This window comes from Podarcis filfolensis (genome assembly GCF_964270895.1).
Source record: "Podarcis filfolensis genome assembly, chromosome: 6".
Classification (NCBI taxonomy): Eukaryota; Metazoa; Chordata; class Lepidosauria; order Squamata; family Lacertidae; genus Podarcis; species Podarcis filfolensis.
The window spans coordinates 61110428-61131153 of record NC_139609.1 but is presented as its reverse complement, the minus strand read 5'-3'; the positions used below and the strand labels follow the sequence as shown (position 1 = coordinate 61131153).

The 20726-nt window shown below is 42.7% G+C and overlaps 2 protein-coding genes and 1 long non-coding RNA gene across 13 annotated transcripts in view; 1 reads left to right on the top strand and 2 right to left on the bottom strand.

Moving 5' to 3' along the window:
- The window catches only part of LOC310764134 (membrane cofactor protein-like), a 37249-nt gene that overhangs the window by 9424 nt on the left and 7099 nt on the right, over window positions 1-20726 (bottom strand). Inside the window, exons 1-4 of one of the 4 annotated variants that reach the window (XM_083617527.1) lie at window positions 8340-10503; window positions 5588-5770; window positions 2235-2417; window positions 672-863 (exon numbers count right to left, since the gene is read on the bottom strand). In XM_083617527.1, the coding sequence (XP_083473653.1) occupies window positions 672-863; window positions 2235-2417; window positions 5588-5770; window positions 8340-8421 (640 nt within the window). In that variant the 5' untranslated portion in view covers window positions 8422-10503. Of the gene's footprint in view, window positions 1-671; window positions 864-2234; window positions 2418-5587; window positions 5771-7446; window positions 7883-8164; window positions 8196-8339; window positions 10504-20726 lie in introns of those variants that run through there. The other 3 variants (XM_083617530.1, XM_083617528.1, XM_083617529.1) reach the window with 3 other exon arrangements.
- Window positions 11339-20726, bottom strand: part of LOC310764102 (C4b-binding protein-like) — a 51174-nt gene continuing 41786 nt past the window's right edge. For 7 of the 8 annotated variants that reach the window (XM_083617419.1, XM_083617416.1, XM_083617418.1 and 4 more), the window contains 5 exons: window positions 19907-20098; window positions 18237-18428; window positions 14136-14162; window positions 13162-13225; window positions 11339-11957 (listed from right to left, as the gene is read on the bottom strand). In XM_083617419.1, the coding sequence (XP_083473545.1) occupies window positions 11924-11957; window positions 13162-13225; window positions 14136-14162; window positions 18237-18428; window positions 19907-20098 (509 nt within the window). In that variant the 3' untranslated portion in view covers window positions 11339-11923. The remainder of the gene's footprint in view (window positions 11958-13161; window positions 13226-14135; window positions 14163-18236; window positions 18429-19906; window positions 20099-20726) is intronic. The other variant, XM_083617420.1, reaches the window with a different exon arrangement.
- On the top strand, window positions 11956-14032 carry LOC310764216. The gene is made up of 2 exons (XR_014549076.1): window positions 11956-12374; window positions 12673-14032. It is a non-coding gene; the product is annotated as an uncharacterized lncRNA (long non-coding RNA).

The following is a 20726-nucleotide window of genomic DNA, read 5'->3' as shown; positions in this document are numbered from 1 at the left end:
AGCTGGGACCGAGCAACGGGAGCTCACCCCGCCATGGGGATTCGATCTGCCAACCTTCCGATCGGCAAGCCCTAGGCTCAGTGCATCCCAAATTTGCGGTCTGAGGCAAGGGACTGAATCTGTTTCATCATCAGAGTGGCCCTCTTGCCTCTTCCTCCTGGGAGGAAGGCCATGTTTGAAAAGCTGAGTGTGACGTGTCTTATTAGAAACCTGGGATAGCCAACTTTAAAGCAATATGATTGCACCTTCTCTTAACTTCACCCAAAAACCTCAACAAGGTAGTTATCTAGTAATATACACAGCACTCTGCTTTCCAACATGACCTAAAAAGCCATTGTTCTAGTCCCATACCAGTCCTGCATTATGAGGAATGAGAGGATTCAGAGACTATAGGTATTTGCCCCAATAGGATTATACAAGGGGAAGGGATGTAGCTCACTGCTCAAATCCCAAACAAAATGTTTACTTGATAGCAGACTAGGTACTGCATCACTTAAAATAATTATGCTCGTTTTATCTACTTTTTTTTTTTAGAACGGCCTCACAGGGCTGTAGATGGGGGTGAAGATTGACCATCTGTGATTTACAATAATGGGCAACATCTATCTTGGGTATGGAGCAACTGAGGAAGGAACATATTTGTGTGCTTCTCAAACTGGTTCTATACATACCCAAACATAGTGGTATAGAAGGATCCCACTGATTGTAGCCTTGGCATCGCACACTCATCTTTGTGGTTTCATCAATGAAAGAGTAGTTTTGATTGCAGTACACATCAATGACATCTCCAACATTGTATTCAGATAGCAATGGATATACATGTCCTTTGGACACTACTGGGGCACCACAAATATGTGGAGTAACTGTAACAAGAACAATAAAGCTGCAGAAGATAAAAATTATTGTCTGTATAATATTAGCCTTGCTTTTGTAAGTTTGCGGTAAGAGTCAAGTTGTAATCATAATATCATGTATCTGGATTTTTGAGCGTGGTAAGAAGACAAGGCACAAAACACAGTTTACTACTGATTCCTTCATGGCCAAACCAAGTAACCTTGTTCCACAGTACACAAGAGAAAACAGATTTGATTTTTAAGAAAATTCTCTTAAGTTTTTTGAGCAGTCACACATAGAGCAGACTTATAAAATAACCACTTGATCAGTTGTGGTGATGAGTAAGAAAAGCTCACAGGCAATCAGGTGAAGAAGCGTGATCTTTTCAGACACAAATGAATAACCGACATCCGTGTGACCACTGAGGCTACATATACTCTCTTTTAAGGTAGACATTTTAATAGATTCATTTGCAAGGCTGATTTCAGAATGTGCACATACTAGGCATGCACATGGGAAGGTTCCAGAACTTTGAAAGAAGGAAACATTCTCATGTCATCCTCATTGGCTGTCTAATTCATATTGGCTGGAATTCAAACTGGTGCTAAGGAGTTCACTCTGTCAGCACATTTCTGCTTGCCTGATGAAATTATCTCCCCTCTCCCCACCCCCGTTGCCCCCTGTCCAGGACTCCAACCACTACACACAAAGCCCCAACATTGCCCTGCTTGAACAGCGTCCAGGTAATCAGCAGTGACACCAGCATCAGGAGGGCAGTTCCACTCAGTCGCATGAACTGCTACTCTCTGTAACCTCACTGACTGAACTTGCAGCTTTGTTCAGTGACCTTATCTGGAGTTCAAAGGAGATAACGTAAAAACAATGCAAAAATGAAGATTGAAGGTAAATACTGGCTAACAACAGAGAAGATGTAAGGAAAATAGGTAGAAGGATAAGAGCTGCTGGCTGAAAGTAGAAGTAATGTGGGAGTGAAGATAGCTGACTGCTTCACTACAAGGCACGAGTGAAAAACTGGTGCTAGGAGCATCCCACTTCCCTGAAACCTTTTCGCTCCTGCCTTGTCCTGGACAAGGGTTATCGCCCAACCCAGTGCCTGAATGACACCAGAAATAAATGTGTTGAATAAATATTTTTGATTTTGGGCTGCCTCTCCTTCTGCATTAGTGCACCATTTTTACAATAGTGTTCTCTGAACTTGGCCAAGATCCCTACATGAGACATAATAGAGAAGAATGTCAATATATACACTTCAGCTTAAAACTCTACATGATACATTATTTACTCTTTTATAACACAGCACTTCTCCAAGTTTAAACAGCTTCTAATTGTTGAATCATAAAATATAAATGTAAATCCTGTGATTTTTTCCAAAGTCTTACTTTTTTTGCAGGATGGCATTTTAGGGACCCAAGTACCGTTCTTCTCACAGAGAATGTAATGATTTCCAATCATGAAGTATCCAGTTTTACATTCAAATGTAACACTGTTGCCATAAGTATAGGAATCTCTTAATCCACTTAATTCTATTCCATTTTGAACTCGTGGATTTTCACATATAACCACTGAAAGTAAGATTAAAAAGCAAAACTCCTTAAAAAATAGAATCTGTGCATTTCTATTTCCTTAAAGATGGGATATTTTCTGATGAAGCTTATTTTTAAAAATACTCTCCTGTTTTCCTGTTTGAAGAATACTTTTGTAGTGTCTGTGCAGGATTAGTGGTTGTGAAAATTAGTCCATCTCCTGCCAGGGATCCAGATTATTTCCCCCTCTAATTAGCACTTGCACAGCTGAAAAAATACATATTCCCAGCAATCAAACAGTTATTGATCCTTGCCCATCCTGGCTAATAAAAGCAAGCCGGGAAGGGCTGGGGGATGGGCTCTGTGGGGTGGTGAATGCTTCCCTCTGTGAGGGAACATTCCCAGATCCGCTGAAAGAGGCGGTCATTAAACCGCTTCTTAAAAAACCATCTTTAGACCCGGCCAGTATGGCCAACTATCGCCCAGTCTCAAATCTTCCATTCTTGGGCAAGGTGATTGAGCGCGTGGTTGCTGAACAACTCCAGGCACGCCTGGAGGATGCGGACCATTTGGATCCCTTCCAGTCGGGATTCAGGCCTCATCATGGGACTGAAACTGCCTTGGTCGCACTGGTTGATGATCTCCGGCGAGCTAGGGACAAAGGTGAGAGTTGTTTCCTAGTTCTGCTGGATCTCTCAACGGCCTTTGATACAATCGACCATAACATCCTTCTGGACCGTCTAGAGGGGCTGGGAGCTGGGGGCACTGTTATACAGTGGTTTCGCTCCTTCCTCCTGGGCTGTGTTCAGAAAGTGGTGGTGGGGGATGAGTGTTCAGACCCCTGGCCCTCACTTGTGGGGTGCCTCAGGGTTCCTTCCTCTCCCCCATGCTTTTTAACATCTATATGAAGCCGCTGGGAGAGATCATCAGGGGGTTTGGACTGGGGACAGGGGGCGGGCTGGTGTGGAGGACTCCATGGTCCTGAATAGGGTAACTGTGCCCCTGAAGGATCAGGTGCGCAGCCTGGGAGTCATTTTGGACTCACAGCTGTCCATGGAGGCGCAGGTCAATTCTGTATCCAGGGCAGCTGTCTACCAACTCCACCTGGTATGCAGGCTGAGACCCTACATGCCCGCGGACTGTCTCGCCAGAGTGGTGCATGCTCTAGTTATCTCCCGCTTGGACTACTGCAATGCGCTCTACGTGGGGCTACCTTTGAAGGTGACCCGGAAACTACAACTAATCCAGAATGCGGCAGCTAGACTGGTGACTGGGGGCGGCCGCCGAGACCACATAACACCGGTCTTGGAAGACCTACATTGGCTCCCAGTACGTTTCCAAGCACAATTCAAAGTGCTGGTGTTGACCTTTAAAGCCCTAAACGGCCTCGGCCCAGTATACCTGAAGGAGCGTCTCCACCACCATCGTTCTGCCCAGACGCTGAGGTCCAGTGCCGAGGGCCTTCTGGCGGTTCCCTCATTACGAGAAGCAAAGCTACAGGGAACCAGGCAGAGGGCCTTCTCGGTAGTGGTGCCCGCCCTGTGGAACGCCCTCCCATCAGATGTCAAAGCGATAAATAACTACCTGACATTCAGAAGACATCTTAAGGCAGCCCTGTTCAGGGAAGTTTTTAATCTGTGATATTTTAGTGTATTTTTGGTTTCTATGGAAGCCGCCCAGAGTGGCTGAGGAAACCCAGCCAGATGGGTGGGGTACAAATAATAAATTATTATTATTATTATTATTGTTATTATTATTGGGGAAACGAGAAATGTCATGTAATTCTGCTTATGTGGTTGTCATTGACACCTAATTAGCTAGCATCTCTTTGAATCAGGAGTAATGAGAGAGATACATTGGTGGGCAGCAGGTGAACAGCAATTCCAATGCCCTATTAGGAATGTGCCTTCTGTTTCCCCCCACCTCTGGTCTACTTGTATATTTGACAATAAACAAATCATCAATGAAAGAAAAACTGCTATAAAAATGACCTGTGCATTTGGGGGGGGGGTTCCCTCTCCACAGTGCTTTACCATTATTAGCAACAATATCACAAAAAATGGAAGGTGTTTCAATAAGCAAGAAAGTATCATTGCAATGGTATTGTATCACTATTCCAGTCCTGTTGTGAGATCCACCAAGAATGTCTGGAGGGACTGCACAGGAAATTCATTTTTAAAAATGAACAAGTTAGCAAATAAGTGAAACTATTACCAGACAACATAGAAAAATCCAAAATATATCATGCAACTATTCTTGCTTTAAACACATTAACATTTCTTTTTAAACCATACAAATAATTACAATAAAAAACAACACAGCCCCAGACCTTTTATTAAAAGCAGTCAGTTCCCAAAAAGTATTCACCTGCCAAGACAACAAGGAGGGAGCCAGTCTAGTTTCCCTAGAGAAGCAGTTCCGAAGCCTGGGAGCAGCCACCAAGAAGCCCCTCGCCTGCATACCTACCAAGCATGCCTGTGAGGGTGGCAGGACTGAGAAAGGGCCTCCCCATAAGATCTCAAAACCAGGCATATTTGTATGAGGAAATATGGTCTTTCAGATAGCTTGGACTTAAGCTGTATAGGGCTTTATATGTCATAATCGGCACTATTAATTCTTCCTGGAAACAGAGTAGTAGCCATGCAGCTGTTGTGACAGGGAGTTGAATGCTCTCTATAACCAACCCTGATCAACAATCTGGCTGCAGCTCTTTGAGCCAGTTGGAAGTTTCTGAGCACTTTTCAAAGACAGCCCCACGTGGAACATGTTTCGGTAATCCAAATGGGATATAACTAAGGTATGTGTCACTGTAGACAAAACAGGCATCTCAAGGAATGGGAGCAACTTACTAGATTCCACGAATAAATTGTGGAATGTTGTGTTCCACACCAAATGGGAACAACCATAATAAAACAGACTCAAAATTGGCAGGGTTGGGTAATGACCAGAAATTGTGATTCTTTAATAGGTTACATGTGGAGTCACGGATTTGGGAATATTTGGGAACACAGATTACAGAGCTTCAAGAATGAGGCAGTAAACTTCACTCCATATTCTCATTTATTTTCCTAGAATGAATTTCCTGGTTCAGATGTTAATAGGGAACTCTGGCTTATACCAGCCAGGATTGTCACATAGAAGCCTGAAAAATTAGAGTAAGCTTTTTGAAATAACCAGTTTTTTTTTAATAATAATTAAGCAGCACATACATTTACATGGCTCTTCCAACTCTGTCCAGGAACCATCACGACAGTAAGTGACGGTGCTTTTACCAGGCAATCTTATAGCACCATCTTTGCATTGGTATATTACAGCAAAGCCAGTAAGTTCTTCATACACCTCAGAAAATGTAAACTTTGGTAAGTCAGCCATGTTGCAGGCCTCTCCACACACTTTAAAAAGACAATAGTTAAAAATGTTACAGAAAACCTTGGAACTGATAATGTTATTTACAACTTTGCTATATTTAATATTAAGATTTTTGTCATGTCAACCAACAGAACAAATATGGGTGGGGGGTTATAACTAACAGAAATGAACATGTAACACTTCATAATACCCATATGAAAGTGTTTCAAGATGAGTGCATGAACTACTGTGTATTAGCAGACACCTTCAGTTTAAACCTCAGTCTCCTTGGACCTCTTCCTGTGTGAACTCCAGCAAAGCTAGCACTGATGCTCCCTTATACAATACACGTTTTCTTCATTTCAAATGAAGAGTTCCTGCTGGAAAGTCCCCCAAAGGAGAAGGGCAAAGCAGTCCTAATAGCGGGGAGGAGGAGACATGTGCTGGTGCTACCAGGTATGTATATCTGCAATGTGGTAAAACAAACAGCAAAGATTTGGGCATGGACAAGTGAGGCACAGCAAACAAGAGAGAGAAAAAGAGAAGGTCAAATATTTAAATAAATGAATAGATCATAAATGAAAGCAAAAATAAAACCAAAGTCCAAACACAATAAAACTTCCACAAAGTTTTGAACTGAAATGTATCCCACCAACCGATTACAAATATAAAACATTTCTGTTTCAACCCATATATGTATGCTGGGAAGTCATGACTAATTACTATTTCCAGCCTCAGTGAAACAATGCTAAACAGATGAGCATGCACTTCTCACATATGTTGCTATACACATTTGATGTAGAAACATCACCATTTGCAATGCAGGTCCAAGGCTATAATATCAAAGCAGGGTTCTGTGACCAACAACACAATCCATGCTTACTTTAAAAATAAGCCTCACTCTGTTTCACTGAAACTTAGTCTAATGTTGCTATGCATAGAATTGTAGTCCAAGGGAATGTATGGAATATTAGACTGAAAACTAGAAGCCAGTTACAGCTACATTGCATATATCATCCAATCTGAAATTGGATTACTGGACTACTATTGCAAGTATTGGTATTGAGAGGCAATTCATATCATTTCCACAGAACTTATTTTTTGAATGCACGGATAATCAAACAGACTCCAATCAGATTTAAATAAATAATGAAGACATGGAATATTATTTAGTAATATTATTATATGTGGATTGTAGCAATGCTTCACTGACGAACTGGCATTCCAACATCAAAATAAATAAACAGGATACTGTAGCTGTGAATGGATACAAAATGAGCAAGGTTAACAAGTACCTTAACCTTAACAAGGCTAGTAATGGGTATAACACTTCCACTATCTGAAGCGTATGGCTTACAATAACACCTGCTGGATATCACCAGCAAAGAGTATTACTTCACTGTTTTTGAGCTCCCAAAGCTATTTAGATGGCCACTGAGAAACCAGAATTGGAAGGGGACTTTTTGTTGTTGTTGTTGTTCAGATGATTTCATATACAACAATATATTTATTTTAAAAAATCAAAGTGGTGTTGCTTAACTCAGCAAAGCTTTTCTTACACAAGTTTTGCAATCATGTAAAAAATGGTCAGCTCCATGTTAAAAGCTACAGGGGCGCCTTGCATACTCGTGACCATTGATGTTCATCACATTTCAACACTGCTTGAGCCTGCAAAGTTTTCAGCCAGTCATACTCTTTCTCTTCCAACCAATATGCAAACCTGTAACTTCCTGCTGAAACCCCCTGCCACATAGAATCATAGATTGTAGAGTTGGAAGGACCGTGAGGGTCATCTAGTCCAACCGCCTGCACTGCAGGAACCCAACTAGATCATACATGGCAGACAGTTGTCCAACCTCTGCTTAAAAGCCTCCAGTGAAAGAAGGACTCCCTTCCACTGTTGAACAGAAACTTATTCCTGATGTTTAGTCGGAATCTCCTTTCTTGTAACTGGAACCCACTGGGTCGGGTTCTACCATCTGGATTAGAAGAAAACAAGCTTGCTCCATCTTCCATGTGACAGCCCTTTAGATAGTTGGGAGATGGCCAGCAAATTGGCGGGCATCAAAGAAATACTTCTTCGGATTGATCTCTTTGATCTCAGACTCTCCTTGAGCCTCTGCAACACTGTTTGTTATCTCACTAGAGAATTTGGAATAGGTCATCCAATTTATACACCGCTAATGAACTATTATTGTGTCAATCGCCCTAAAAGACCCCTCTGGGAGGCACCAAGGTCTTCCCCATGCGTGCTTCCTCGGGAGTAAGAAAGGCCGCCTGGCAGAGAAAGCCCCCTTGGGAGGATGGGCAGCCCAGTTGGCTCTGCCGACGGAGGCCGCAGCCTGGAACGCGGCGGGCGGCGCGCAACCGCCTCGCGGCTGAGGAGGACGGACACCTCGGCGCCACCTGGCGGGCTGCGGGGGGACATCCGCGTTTACCTCAGGCGCCTGGAAAGACCCGCCCACTCGCGCGCCGCGTTTTGCGAAGCCTCTCCAAGCTCGAGGAGAGAGGACGGGAGGGGAAGGGGCAGGTGGCGGGGAGAAAGGGAGGCTCAGCGGTCGCTAGAGGCCGCTAGAGGCTCCGTCGTCACTCGCCTGCCTTCCTCGTACTCACCCACCAGTTCCTGAGGCAGCAGCAACAGCATCAACAAACCCAAGGGCCGGCGGGTCAACAGAAGCCCCAACAGCCGCAGCATAACGCCCAGCTGAGAAAGCGGCGGCGAAAGCCGTGTACCTCAGCTGCGCATGCGAGGTGGGGGGCGGGGAAGGACGTTGGGAGGGAGCCGCGCGGCCGTCGGGAGGCGCGCGCCGAACGCTGCTCCGCTCGCGCTACCGGCATTTCTGCTTGGCCTTAGAAAGGAAGCAGGCTTCCAATTCTTGGGTTTTGCCGTGGCTCTGGAAAAAAATAGAAGCAAAGATTCTCACATTGAAGCATCGTTGCGTGTGGGAAACGTGGTGGTCTTGGGAGTTTTTTTGTTTTTGTTTTTTACAGAGTTTTGAAACATTTTAAATAATTCCTTACCAGTGCAAATACAATGCATAATTTTATCGCGCTGTTTGTGGGGCAGGAGGCAAACCTCTCTGGCTAAAAGGCGGCAGGTTATGACAGGACATCCGAAGTAATTCAGTGTTGTTATTGCCAATGTTGCTTCTCCCTCGTGTTGTCTTCTTATCCCCGAATAGTAAAATATATTCCTTGGACACATTTGCCAGGCTCCATTCATTTTGGTATTGAGGCACTTAGAAACCTTGAGCATTTCAAAATTGAAATTCTATCTCAATTTTGAGATATAATTGAATATCTGTTTTATGAGTGTCTTAAACTAGATTGTTAGGCAGACTGACTCTAACTAGAAAAGCAGGCTATACATATTGTGGGAGAGAGGCTGAGGAAGAATAACGTTTACACTCAGCGTAGGTTTATTATGTATATACTAGTTTGTTTTTGCAACCATAGCCACACATGTACAACAGGGGTTGTTAAAAGTGGTGCCATTTCCCCTACCTATTCTCCTGTGAACTTTTGGGTGTATGCTATGAAATTTGGTTCATTACAGTTGTTTTCTGTGTAACAGTAGAAGCAACAAGAAATAACAGATGAATGAAGCAGATTAATGTAGTTCAATAGATGATTCAGCCATAAAGGAGCAAGTTACTATAAAGATAGCCAACATAACTAACCCGTAGGTATGCCCTTGCTGGCACCCCAGAGAGGTTACTTTGGTGCTGCTAATGCAGCAAAAACAATGAGGGAGACATACTGCCACAGCAGGCACTGTAATTCCAATGGTTTGACCTCATCCCTGAAGGCACACTCTTCCATTTTCTCCCAAGACAGACAGATGCCAACCACATGGCCACATTTATCATCATACAGTTGCACCAGGGCCCAAGCCTGCAATGGGACCCAAACTCTGAGCATTCACTTAAAAAGAATAAGTAAGTCTCTAGCCCTAACAGGAGGAAAGCTATAAAGCAAAATGTGCAGCAGCCCTTCTAAGCCATTTCTTTGAGGTAAACCAGTCTGCACCTGCCTTCCTGCAATGAGTAAAATCACAATGAGCGCTAAGCTAAGTCTGAAATGTGATTGTTGAGTGAGTTATTGGACACTAGGCCAGGGTCATAACAAGCTGCTGTTTTCTCCCCTTTAGTGCTCTTTTCAGCTGCCAGATTTTCTAATAATCCTTAGAATCTCCAAAATACCTACTAGATTCTCCCTTTGCCCTTCCTTTCTTCCTAACAACCAAGATGTATCTTTCCTCTTGTTTCAAATATGGGGCCACTGCAGTGGTTAAGAAGGAGCTGAGGGAAAACAGGGCATACTGCTTGATAAGGTGAGCTGAAATGAAATCTCAACTGCATCTCAACTGCAATCAGATCTAGCCAGCATGACCAATCCTCAGGGATTATGGGATTTGCAGTCCCAAAGTATTTGGGGGGCATGAAGTTAGGGAAACCTATCCCAGAAGGTTCCAAAGGCTACCCTATGCAGACACAGAACCCATATGAAGGACTGCACAGAGATCACAAAGAATTCTTGAGTACAGATTCTGTGGACAAAAATGGGAATGGATAACATCATCATACTGTGTTTCTGAGCCAGCTGCTCCTAGACATAAAATGCTGGACTTCAGGGATCTCAGGAATGCAGTTTTTATGTCCTTATCAGAGACTGTAAGTGAAGAATGCAAATTATTCAGCTTTATGATATATTTGCATGAAGGAATTCCTAAATTTAAGAAAGAGGTGAATATAAAAAATGTAGACAATATGTAAACCAAGGGCACTATGTCAGCAACCTCAGCTTTAGATTTTGATTAAAAAAGAGTTAAAGGGTGCGGGTGGCGCTGTGGGTAAAACCTCAGCGCCTAGGACTTGCCTATCGCATGGTCGGCGGTTCGAATCCCTGCAGCAGGGTGCGCTCCCGTCGTTCGGTCCCAGCGCCTGTCAACCTAGCAGTTCGAAAGCACCTCCGGGTGCAAGTAGATAAATAGGGACCGCTTACCAGCGGGAAGGTAAACGGTGTTCCGTGTGCTGCGCTGGCTTGCCAGATGCAGCTTGTCACGCTGGCCACGTGACCCGGAAGTGTCTGCGGACAGCGCTGGCTCCCGGCCTATAGAGTGAGATGAGCGCACAACCCTAGAGTCTGTCAAGACTGGCCCGTACAGGCAGGGGTACCTTTACCTTTACCTTTTTAACTTTCCCCAAAGCCTGCTGCTTCTCAACTTCATATCTCTGTTCCTATTTCACACGTGTTCACTTTTTAGGCCTGTTTTAAAGAATTAGTGCGCAAGGGAATCCACTTCTTTCCTTCCTTCTCCTAAAATACCCCTTCTGAAGTAGTCTTTTTCTTTTAAATAATGTTGGTGAGGATTTAACTATGTGCAACTGCATCTAAGTTTCCATAGAATCTGAACCAGGCACTTACCTTTACCTGAGTAAATTAGGTTTAAAAGATACTGTAATTTGTGAACTGTCATACTTCCTTGCATGTGTGTTTTTACTAAATGACAAGAATAAGACACTATTAGCAAAAGATGAAAAAAGTAGGTTTTAAAGAAACAAAAGGTGGACACATTTTAAAGGAAGAAAAGTAGATCAAACTGAACAGTGTTTCACTGATACTATTATTTTATTTTTAAGGTGATTATTGCCCTAGATTCAAAATCTTGCAATTTCAGAAGGGACTATTGCATAGTATGTACCTTTGTTGCTTTCTTCATAAAACTACATGTTGTAGCATATACCTGTCAGGAATCTTATGCTCAATCAGCAGGAGAAAGGGGCAGTTCACACAAAGGTAGTGGGATGCAGCACTATGAGATCCTACCTATACAGTTGGTACAGTGGTTTTTGCTGAGTTCCTCAACAGAGTTCTGACTGTCCTGTAACATGTAAGTAAAGGGCCAAAGAAGGGGAAGGAAAGAAGGGTCAAAAGAAGGGGAAGGAAAAGAAAGAGAATAATAAGATGCGTCTACCCAGTTGCCTCCACTGATTGGCTCTTCATGTTGTGAAGATTATGTCAAATCTGCCTCATACACTGTCCCCTTGGCTCTGTTACTGAAAACTAGTCATTGGAGAAGACTGGTTTGGTTTTCCTCCAGACGTCTGCTTTCTATCTGGTATTCTTGCTCTGTTTCTGCCTCTCCTTTATTTCCTGCTACTGCCCAAGTGACAACATTAGTGACTTCTGTGACTTCATTCATATGCCACATTGTTCTCTTTTGGTAGCCTGTCGGAGAACAGAAGTGGCAGAGTAAATTTGATTAAGTCTTGGAATTATTATTTTTTAAATCACCTGGCATCAAAATTATATCAATGAACACGTCAGCTAAGCCTTCATTCTGGATAAAATCACTTCTCCAGTATCCATGAGACCTCAGATAGTGATGAAACTCAGAAAAAGGCCTCCACTTCAGAAATTTGTGTATGGACAGGACCATGTACAGACAGGATCATCCTTTTGTACCTGGTCCCAAGATGTGAACAAGCTTAAAACAATTTGGAATTGTTGGAGGCATTGGAATTGTTGGAGGCATTGCAGTTTCTGAAGCACTGTAGGGTGAGAAACTGCTAGCTATTCTAGCTGGGCCTGATAGGACTTGAAGTCTATAAACATTTGGAGGACCAAAGTTTCCACACTCCAAAGGTGTTATGTACTGAAGTTCTCACCCTGGGCCAGCAGGGGGGTACTGTAGATAGTTATGCAAATGAAGGATCAAAAGTGACATTCAGTGATTGGATAGTTTGTATGCAAATGAAGGATCGAAAGTGACGTTCAGTGATTGGATAGTTTTAGAAAATGGCAACAGTTACATTGTTCTGGAGCTCTATATAAGCAGGTTGACTGAGCTCCTCAGTTCAGTTCTGTTCCAGCTTACAAATAAAGAGCTGCTTTGGAAGAATCGCTGTGTCGTCTGATATGTTTGCCCACAACTTAACAAAAGGAACAACCAGTGACAATGCTGAAACAAGGGGCAACCCCGGCCTGCAACCAGGAGCCATGTGTCCCATTTCGCCACTTGAGGTGCAATAAGAAGTGCTGCTTGACCTGCCGGTGGAAAAACAGCACCAGCATTGGCACCAATTGGCTTCACCCTGCCTCATGTGTGGGCTGGGCAACCCCTTCAGAACAGAGTGAACACCAATGCCTAGGTAGATGAAGCATTCAGATACTGTAACTTGACCTTGTCTGGATATTCAGCAAAAAAGGGGAAATTAATACATTTTTTGTTAACAATATTTGGTAGCTCTGGTTTAATAAAAAAAGTATATTGCATTTCCTTTAAAATTTCAAAACAGCCCCCATAGCAAGGTTGTGAGAATATCAATTTATTATCTATAAGGAGAGTATATTTATTTAGATAAAATGTTGTGGACCTTAGAAATGCAAAACAGAAAGGAAAATAGGAGTTTGGTGATAAGAAAACTTTTACCTTGATTGTGAACATGTCTTATAAGCCCATTTAAGTGTCAGGATCAAGATAGGTAATATGCTTGCTAAAAAAGAAGAAGAAACACACACCACCATTCTAGTAAAAAACCCCACAAAAGGTCAATAAAACTGATGCATAATTAAAAACAGCATAGAAAATGCTCTGCAAATATTATTAAGAAACATTTCACACTTGAATGTACTTAACAATAAAATACGTTAAACTGTCATTTGGTGGTCACAAGACATTCTAAGACCAAACCACTTATTATTAGGGTGTAAAGATGGGTGATTTGTTGTCTTTGTTGTTTTGTTATGGGAACCTATCTGAAATAACTATGATGCCAAAATTCTAAAATTACAGTTTCACAGACAGGATTATTATGAAATTGATTCTACCTCTTGGAATGTTAAGGTAAAACTTGTCAGAAAATTCATTTGGATTGCTTCCATAGGGGGGAAATACTAGCTGTACTTGGAAGTAAACTCCACTGAGTTTAAAGATGTATCACAACCCACAGAGGATGAGCAAAGATTTGAGCATTGATGCCAAGCTTTGGAAATATGAAAAATTGTGCACACTATTGGTGCTTTGTAAATGTTTGGAGTAAAGTGTGTGTGTGTTTATATGTAAACACACACAAACAGTCCTTGAATAATCCAGAGTCAGTGCAACAAAAAGAAACTCCTATTTAGGAAAAAAAGTGGGGGGGGGGGAATCTAGAATCATCAACTGACTGTAAGCACTTTTAAGGCCCAATTTCTTAAATCTCTACAATGAAACTTCAAAATGCTTATCTTTGGCTACATAGTGCCCAGCTTTCTATGACCCCATAATATTATTGTCATTTTTCACAAAGCAATGTTTTATACCATTTCATATTTTTTGCATATTAAATTGTATAAAATATCGGTAAGTAAAAAACTATAATGCATGGCCATGTTTCCCCCATTCATTTTCAAGAAATTACATACCAGCTATAAGTAGTCTCAGGAAAACACCTAGAAAAAAGGGGGAAATGGTTCTAATAAGCAAACGTCTCAGAATAAAACCTTGTAAGACTAATTATAGAAAGGCTACACATTTGGACTGGCAGCCACATCTGAAATGGCTTATAAACCGAAGTACTGCAGCTCAAGGTGGATTTTGTATCAGAGCTGGTGGGTATTTACTTAACTCATTTTCACACACACACCATACATACATGACAGGCACTTCAAAAATTAATATTATATTAAGAAACCACATGGGGTTAAAAGAATAAATGTTGACTTTACATGACTCAAATCTCAAATCATAATTGTTTTTTGCTGTGGTAAGAACTTCCTTTTAAAATACTAAAGTTGCAAATATCATTTTAAAACGAAATACTTGAGGATTATGCAAACCATTTACAGATTTTCATAAACAGGAAAATTAATTTGTTTTATTGCCTGTCAGCTACATCAAACAACTACTTCAGAAGCTTTTGAGAATGTGTGTTGGGGTGGGAGAGGAAGTGCAGAAACTGTTGTTTGCTTTGCAAATCTTTGGTTCTGACATGTGGGTACACACCCCACAGAGCAACAAGCTTGGGAAGTGTGGGGCACATGGTTTGTTCATGGGGTACGAAAAAGGTGCATATAGGGAACCATTAGGTTCACAAAGAGTGTTGAGTACAATCCTAAGTGGGGGGGAAATGTGGGAATTTTCCAGAGTTACCCAGAGGAAGATGAAGATGATGTGAAAAAAGAAGATGGTGTTGAGGAAGATGAGGATGTTGATGATCAGAGTTCGGATTCCAGCTCAGTGGGCAGCGCTGCTGCTGGTGTCAGCGACAGTGATGGCACAGCAGACTACAAGAGCGCAAAGGCCTCAGTCAGACCATCTGATGCGTCTCACAATGAACTGGAAGAACCACTGTTCACCATTGGTCATTTTTCTCCTAAGAAAGAGGAGATGAGTGCAGAAGACTTGCGTCTAGTACGCAGATCTGAAAGGGCCACAAAAGGCAAACCTCCAAAGAGATTTGCTGATGAGTTTGCTAAGACAGCAACTGCTCTTAGTAGCTCAGAGAAGGTGTGGGAACCTTCAAGCTTCAAAGAGGTTCAGGAGTTAACCTCTAAAGATGCTGAGCCATGGCTTAATGCCATGAAGGCTGAAGTTGATTCCTTGGATAGGAACCAGACTTGGGAGCTGGTACCAGTAGTCCCAGGAATGAGACTGGTTGGCAGCAAATGGGTCTTCAAGGCCAAGACAGACCAGAATGGCAAGGTTGTCAGACACAAAGCCAGATTGGTTGCCAGAGGTTTTTCACAGGTACCAGGACAGGATTACCACGAGACCTATTCACCCACCGTCAAGTATGAGAGCATTCGGCTAATGCTCAAGATTGCTGCAGAGGATAAACTGCATGTTTCCCATCATGACGTTAATACAGCTTTTTTGTACAGGGTTTTGGGGGAAGAGCTGTATATGCTTCCACCTGACGGGATGCAGATACAGAAGGGAATGGTCTGTAAACTGCGGAAATCCTTATATGGTCTCAAGCAGGGTGCCAGGTGTTGGAACACAAAACTCACTGAGACATTGCTTTCTCTAGGGTTTCAACAGGGCAAAGCTGATCCATGTGTGTTTGTCAAGGAGGAGGGGCAAAACAAACTGTATTGTTTATGTTTTGTTGATGATCTTTTGAAGTTTTGGAAGAATCAGGCTTTGTACCAAAGCACCCTCGCTCAGCTGAAGGAGCACTTTGACATGAAGGATCTTGGTGAGGTATCCAACTATCTTTCTCTGCAGGTGGAGAGGGACCAAGCAGGTAATTTTCTGGTACACCAAACACAGAAAATTGCTGATGTATTAACCAGGTTGAATTTGGTTGATGTAAACCCAGCAGACACACTGATGGTGACAGGTTACCAGGTAGTACTGCTGAAGCGTTTTCTGACACTACACTGTACAGATGCATTCTAGGCAAGCTGAATTTCATTGCTAGATGTTCAAGACCTGACATAGCTGTAAGCACTAACCTGCTTAGCAGACATGCCAACAATCCTACTGTTCAGGATTGGAAAGCTCTGAAGCGCATAGCCCGCTATTTGAAAGGGACTATGCACTACAGGCTGAGGTTCACCAGTCAGAAGACTGGAGGTCTTGAAATCTTTGCAGATGCTAGTTTTGGAAGTGACACCACGGATGGTACAAGCACTTCTGGAGTGTGCTACATGTACAACCACTGTCTGTTTGACTGGCTGTGCAAGAAGCAGACAGCAGTAAGCCTAAGTTCCTGTGAAGCAGAACTCAATGCTCTGTCATTTTCACTCATGGATTGTGAATGGTTGATGCAACTGTTTCAGGACATCAGAGTTTCTGTGAAATGTCCTATACAAGTGTATCAAGACAATAGATCCTGTTTGGCTTTGCTGAACTCAGAGAGTTGCAAGCAAAGAACCAAGTACTTGCAGATTAAGCTACTTGTGCAAGAGAGTATATTCAGAAAGGACTCATTCAGGTGTCCTACATGCCAGGAAATGAAATTCCTGCTGATCTGTTGTCTAAGGTTGTTAACAGAGAACAACTTAAGGATTATGTACAGAGGTTGTAATTGGGTTGAACCACAGGTACTATAGGTTACACGGAAAGGGGGAGGATGTTAGGATATTTCCGTTCCACCTTAAAAGGGGACAGGCTGTTGTGAGTCACAGCCTGCGTATTTCCTGTTCACAGGAAGTTTCTGTTTTGTATATAGCTGTTGTTTCTCTCTCTGTGCCTTGACATGCAGGCAGTCAGTCATGTTTTTCTTTGTTCTGACCGACGCTGAATAAAGTTGTAAATAATGCTCTCCTGAGTGCATCTTTCGTTGTGCGAACTCTGCGAAAGGGCGTGTACCAGTCCTTGGAATGTGGACAGATGTTTCTGAGGCTTGTGTCACTAATTGACTGATACTGCGTTTCTACGGGAGGTTGATGGATCGTCCGGAGTCAACGTGGGAGCATGATGGCCTTTGTCTCCCTGGCAGTATCCCAACAACAGGGACAACACTAGTTTCTATGTCATGTTTCAAATGACCACGTCAAAATTCTACATTCTGACTAAGGAGATAACACCTTGTGATCCAGCACCAGGAAATTGGGATGCAAAGAGCAGTGCCTGTTCAGAAGTGCCTAGTGCTGACAATTTACAATATAGCCTTCAGAGAAGGTTGTTTGCCCCTGAATATCACCTTTGGGGTGGGTAAATTCAGCTTGCAAGATCTTCAGAGAGACTGACTAGGTACTAAACAAATATTACCTGAAAGATGTTATAAAAGTAAGAGGCAGAATAAAAATTCTCAAAGACTTCTGGAAGCTTGACTTCCCATGGACTAGTGGTGCCCAGGATTCATTCCATATCCACATTTTGCTCTAGAGGGTTGCAGTCCAGAGTTCTACAACCAAAAGTACTTCTACAGCATGGTTGTGAACACCAAGGGCCACTTTATGGATGTCAATGTCTGTGTTGTTGGGAGAAAACATGGTATAGATATCTTCCGGATGTCCCGCCCTTGTTGACAAGCCAGAGGCTGGTCCGGTCTTCCCTGGCCTAGTGGTGCTTGTCAGTGATTTTTCCATGTGCCCCCTCAACTTCACCATTCAGGCATTCACCTTCAAACCGTAGCTGATGTCTTCCTACAGGTCTACATGGATAGGCATGGACTGTACCTTCAGCTACTACCACAGTTCAGCTTGGCTGCCTGTGAAAAGGCTTTGGCCATTTAAAGTTAAGGTGGAGGTCCCTCTATACCTTGCTAGATATGGATATCATTGTTGTCTCCTGTATCCTGCTCAAAAGCTGCAAGACGGGGGCCGGTATCCTTCTTGAGAAGCACCCTGATATGTCTAAGCTTGGAGATGAGATGGATGCTGTACCCATGGGCAGAGACCAGAATGTTAACACAGTTCCAGTTAACCGATGACAAGTATGTATGCATGTGTAAATAAAACCATGTATGTTTTTGCAGGTACCACCATCTTAGAGGTATGCATTTGCACCCCCAAATCTCTCACCGGTCAGAGATTTAGCATTTATAACAGTATTTTCAGAAATATAATGCTTACTCAGAGCACAAGTTGGAATATCAGGCAACCATTGCTTCCCACCGATGTAATTAATCCTAGGTGATCCGATCAAAATATAGCCAATATCACATTGAATAGTAACTTCATCTCCAATGTTGTAGTATTCTTTCTCCCCATAGATTATTCTTCCATTACGGATATAGAGTTCAGTAGTGTCTGGTGATGTTCTAGCTGAAAACACAAAAAAACTATTAAAAATAATATAAAGCAGTATTAAACTGCACACAAAATAGGAAAAAAATTCATACTTGTGCAACTTTATTTTGCAAAATGCAGAATGTTCTATACAAAAAAGTTAAGAAAACTTCCTGATATTATGTATAATATTGTGCTATTTTACATCTGTCAGAAGTGTCTGGGAGCTGCCATTAGGAGATCTGGAGTGAAGTGTCAACAATAAGCAGATGACACCCAGCTCTGTCTCTCTGTTCTAAGTGAACATTCATTCATCATCCAGGTGGCATTGTTACTTCTTTCTCCTGGGATGGAGCTAAAAGGAAGATTTTTAGGTCATGTTTGCAAAGCTTGGTGTGATGCATCCTATTAGATACTGATAGCTAGTTTGTAGATCCCTGGAAAAGGTTAAGAGAGGGTGCAATCCAGTTCACAGCCACAGTATGGTACCTTCTCTTTTACTTCTTCCACTGGTCAACTCTGCAGCCCTGGCCTATTTGTCATGGTTCTAACCCCATCCCATTCTTGCATTGTGCAAAATGAAAGGATTCCATAGTTGCAGCTTTTGCTCTATCACTCCTATGGATTTTTTCACTAATGATTTGTTTTTATATTAAAAACATTGTACAAGAACTGAGTGGTTTGGAATACTTCAATTTCAGGCCTTCTGCATGCTGATGCTATTGCAGTTATCTCTACCGCATTAATTGGAATATGGAAGTTACTGAGCAACTAAGTTTTGTATGAAACAGCACCTATTATTACTGCAAAGACTAAAATTCTAGGTATTGGCAAGAAGAAAGCTCATATATGGAAGCTGGGCAATCCCATGGCCAGCCACATTCATGTAAGCCACATTCAGTACTAACTTTCATGCAAAGGGACCCAGAACTGAATCTCTAATCAGGGACAGGATATGATGAGGTGCACACAGCAGCTAGCATACCACTAAAATAAAAATATCAACTGTAATTGGGATTAAAATATATCATTTTTAGTCCAATAGACCAATGCGGCCAATGTTCTGGAAAGCAAGTGAAAGCATTCATGCAAATACACATGACAGAAGTCTGTCAAATTGTATTTAAGATACCTTTGCGGGGGGCGGGGGGGATTAGACAAGGACCAGGTTCAAATCCACAGTAAGCCATGAAGCTACCTAGGTGACCTTGGGCCATTTACTGTCTCTTGGCCCGAACAGCATTCCACTGTTGATGTACAGATAAAATTGGGAGACATAGACCTATGTACACCACCCTGATCTCTATGGAAGAAAGGTGGAATATAAATGTAATAATGAACAAAAAAGTAAACAAAAAACTGCTAGAAGAATGAAGCCGCTTCAGAAGATGTCAAGACCACATATAATGGTGTGGGTGTGTCTGCCCATCTGTGATTTACCTATAGATAATGGAAAATATCTGTCTTGAGTATGGCTTTAAAAGGAACATTTATATATGGATTTATATACATACAGAAACATGGTTGTATAGAAGGATCCCACTGATTGTAGCCTTTGCATTTTACAGTCATCTTTGTGGTTTCATCAAAAAAAGAATGGTTTGGATGGCAGTAAACTGTGATGGTATCTCCAATTTTGTATTCAGATTGTAATGGATACACACTCCCTTTGGGCATTACTGGAGCACCACAATTTTCCGGATAAACTATAACAAGAAAAATAAAACTGGAAGATATAAATGCAAGACTAGTAGTATACAATCTGTCACAAGATTCAAGATGCCGCCATTGTGTCAGGTACCTGGATTTTTGAGCAGGCCGTCCTAACCATTGGCGCTAGGGGTGCATGGCACCCAGGTGCCAGGCTCCTAGGGGTGCCAGACCAAGAGTCTGGGGCCGAGTGTTGGAGTCCGGGGAAGAGCTGCCAACAGCCGGACTCCAACGCTTGCCCCCGAACTTGCACTGAGCAGCCCGCAGCAGAAGAGCCTGCGGCGCTCCGACAGGTTCTGCTCCGCTCAGCTGTCAACTCTTCCCCCAGCTGCATGGCCGCTGTTTCATTACCGTGCCCGGAGCGCCATATAACGTGGGCGTGGCGCGGTGCATCCTGTTGCATGCGCCAAGCTGCGGGTTCCTTTGCTGGCTTTTCCACTGTTGGTGCACACTCCCAGCACCACCCAACGTGGGGTGCCAGTGCAGAACAATGGGGAATGCAAATGGTATCTCCAGACGGGATCTGCCACGCGCCAACGGCAACAACAAATCCTGACAAATAGGAGCATGCGGATCCTGTCCGGAGATGTTTCCTCTGCTGCCGCTTGAATTCCACGTCATTCT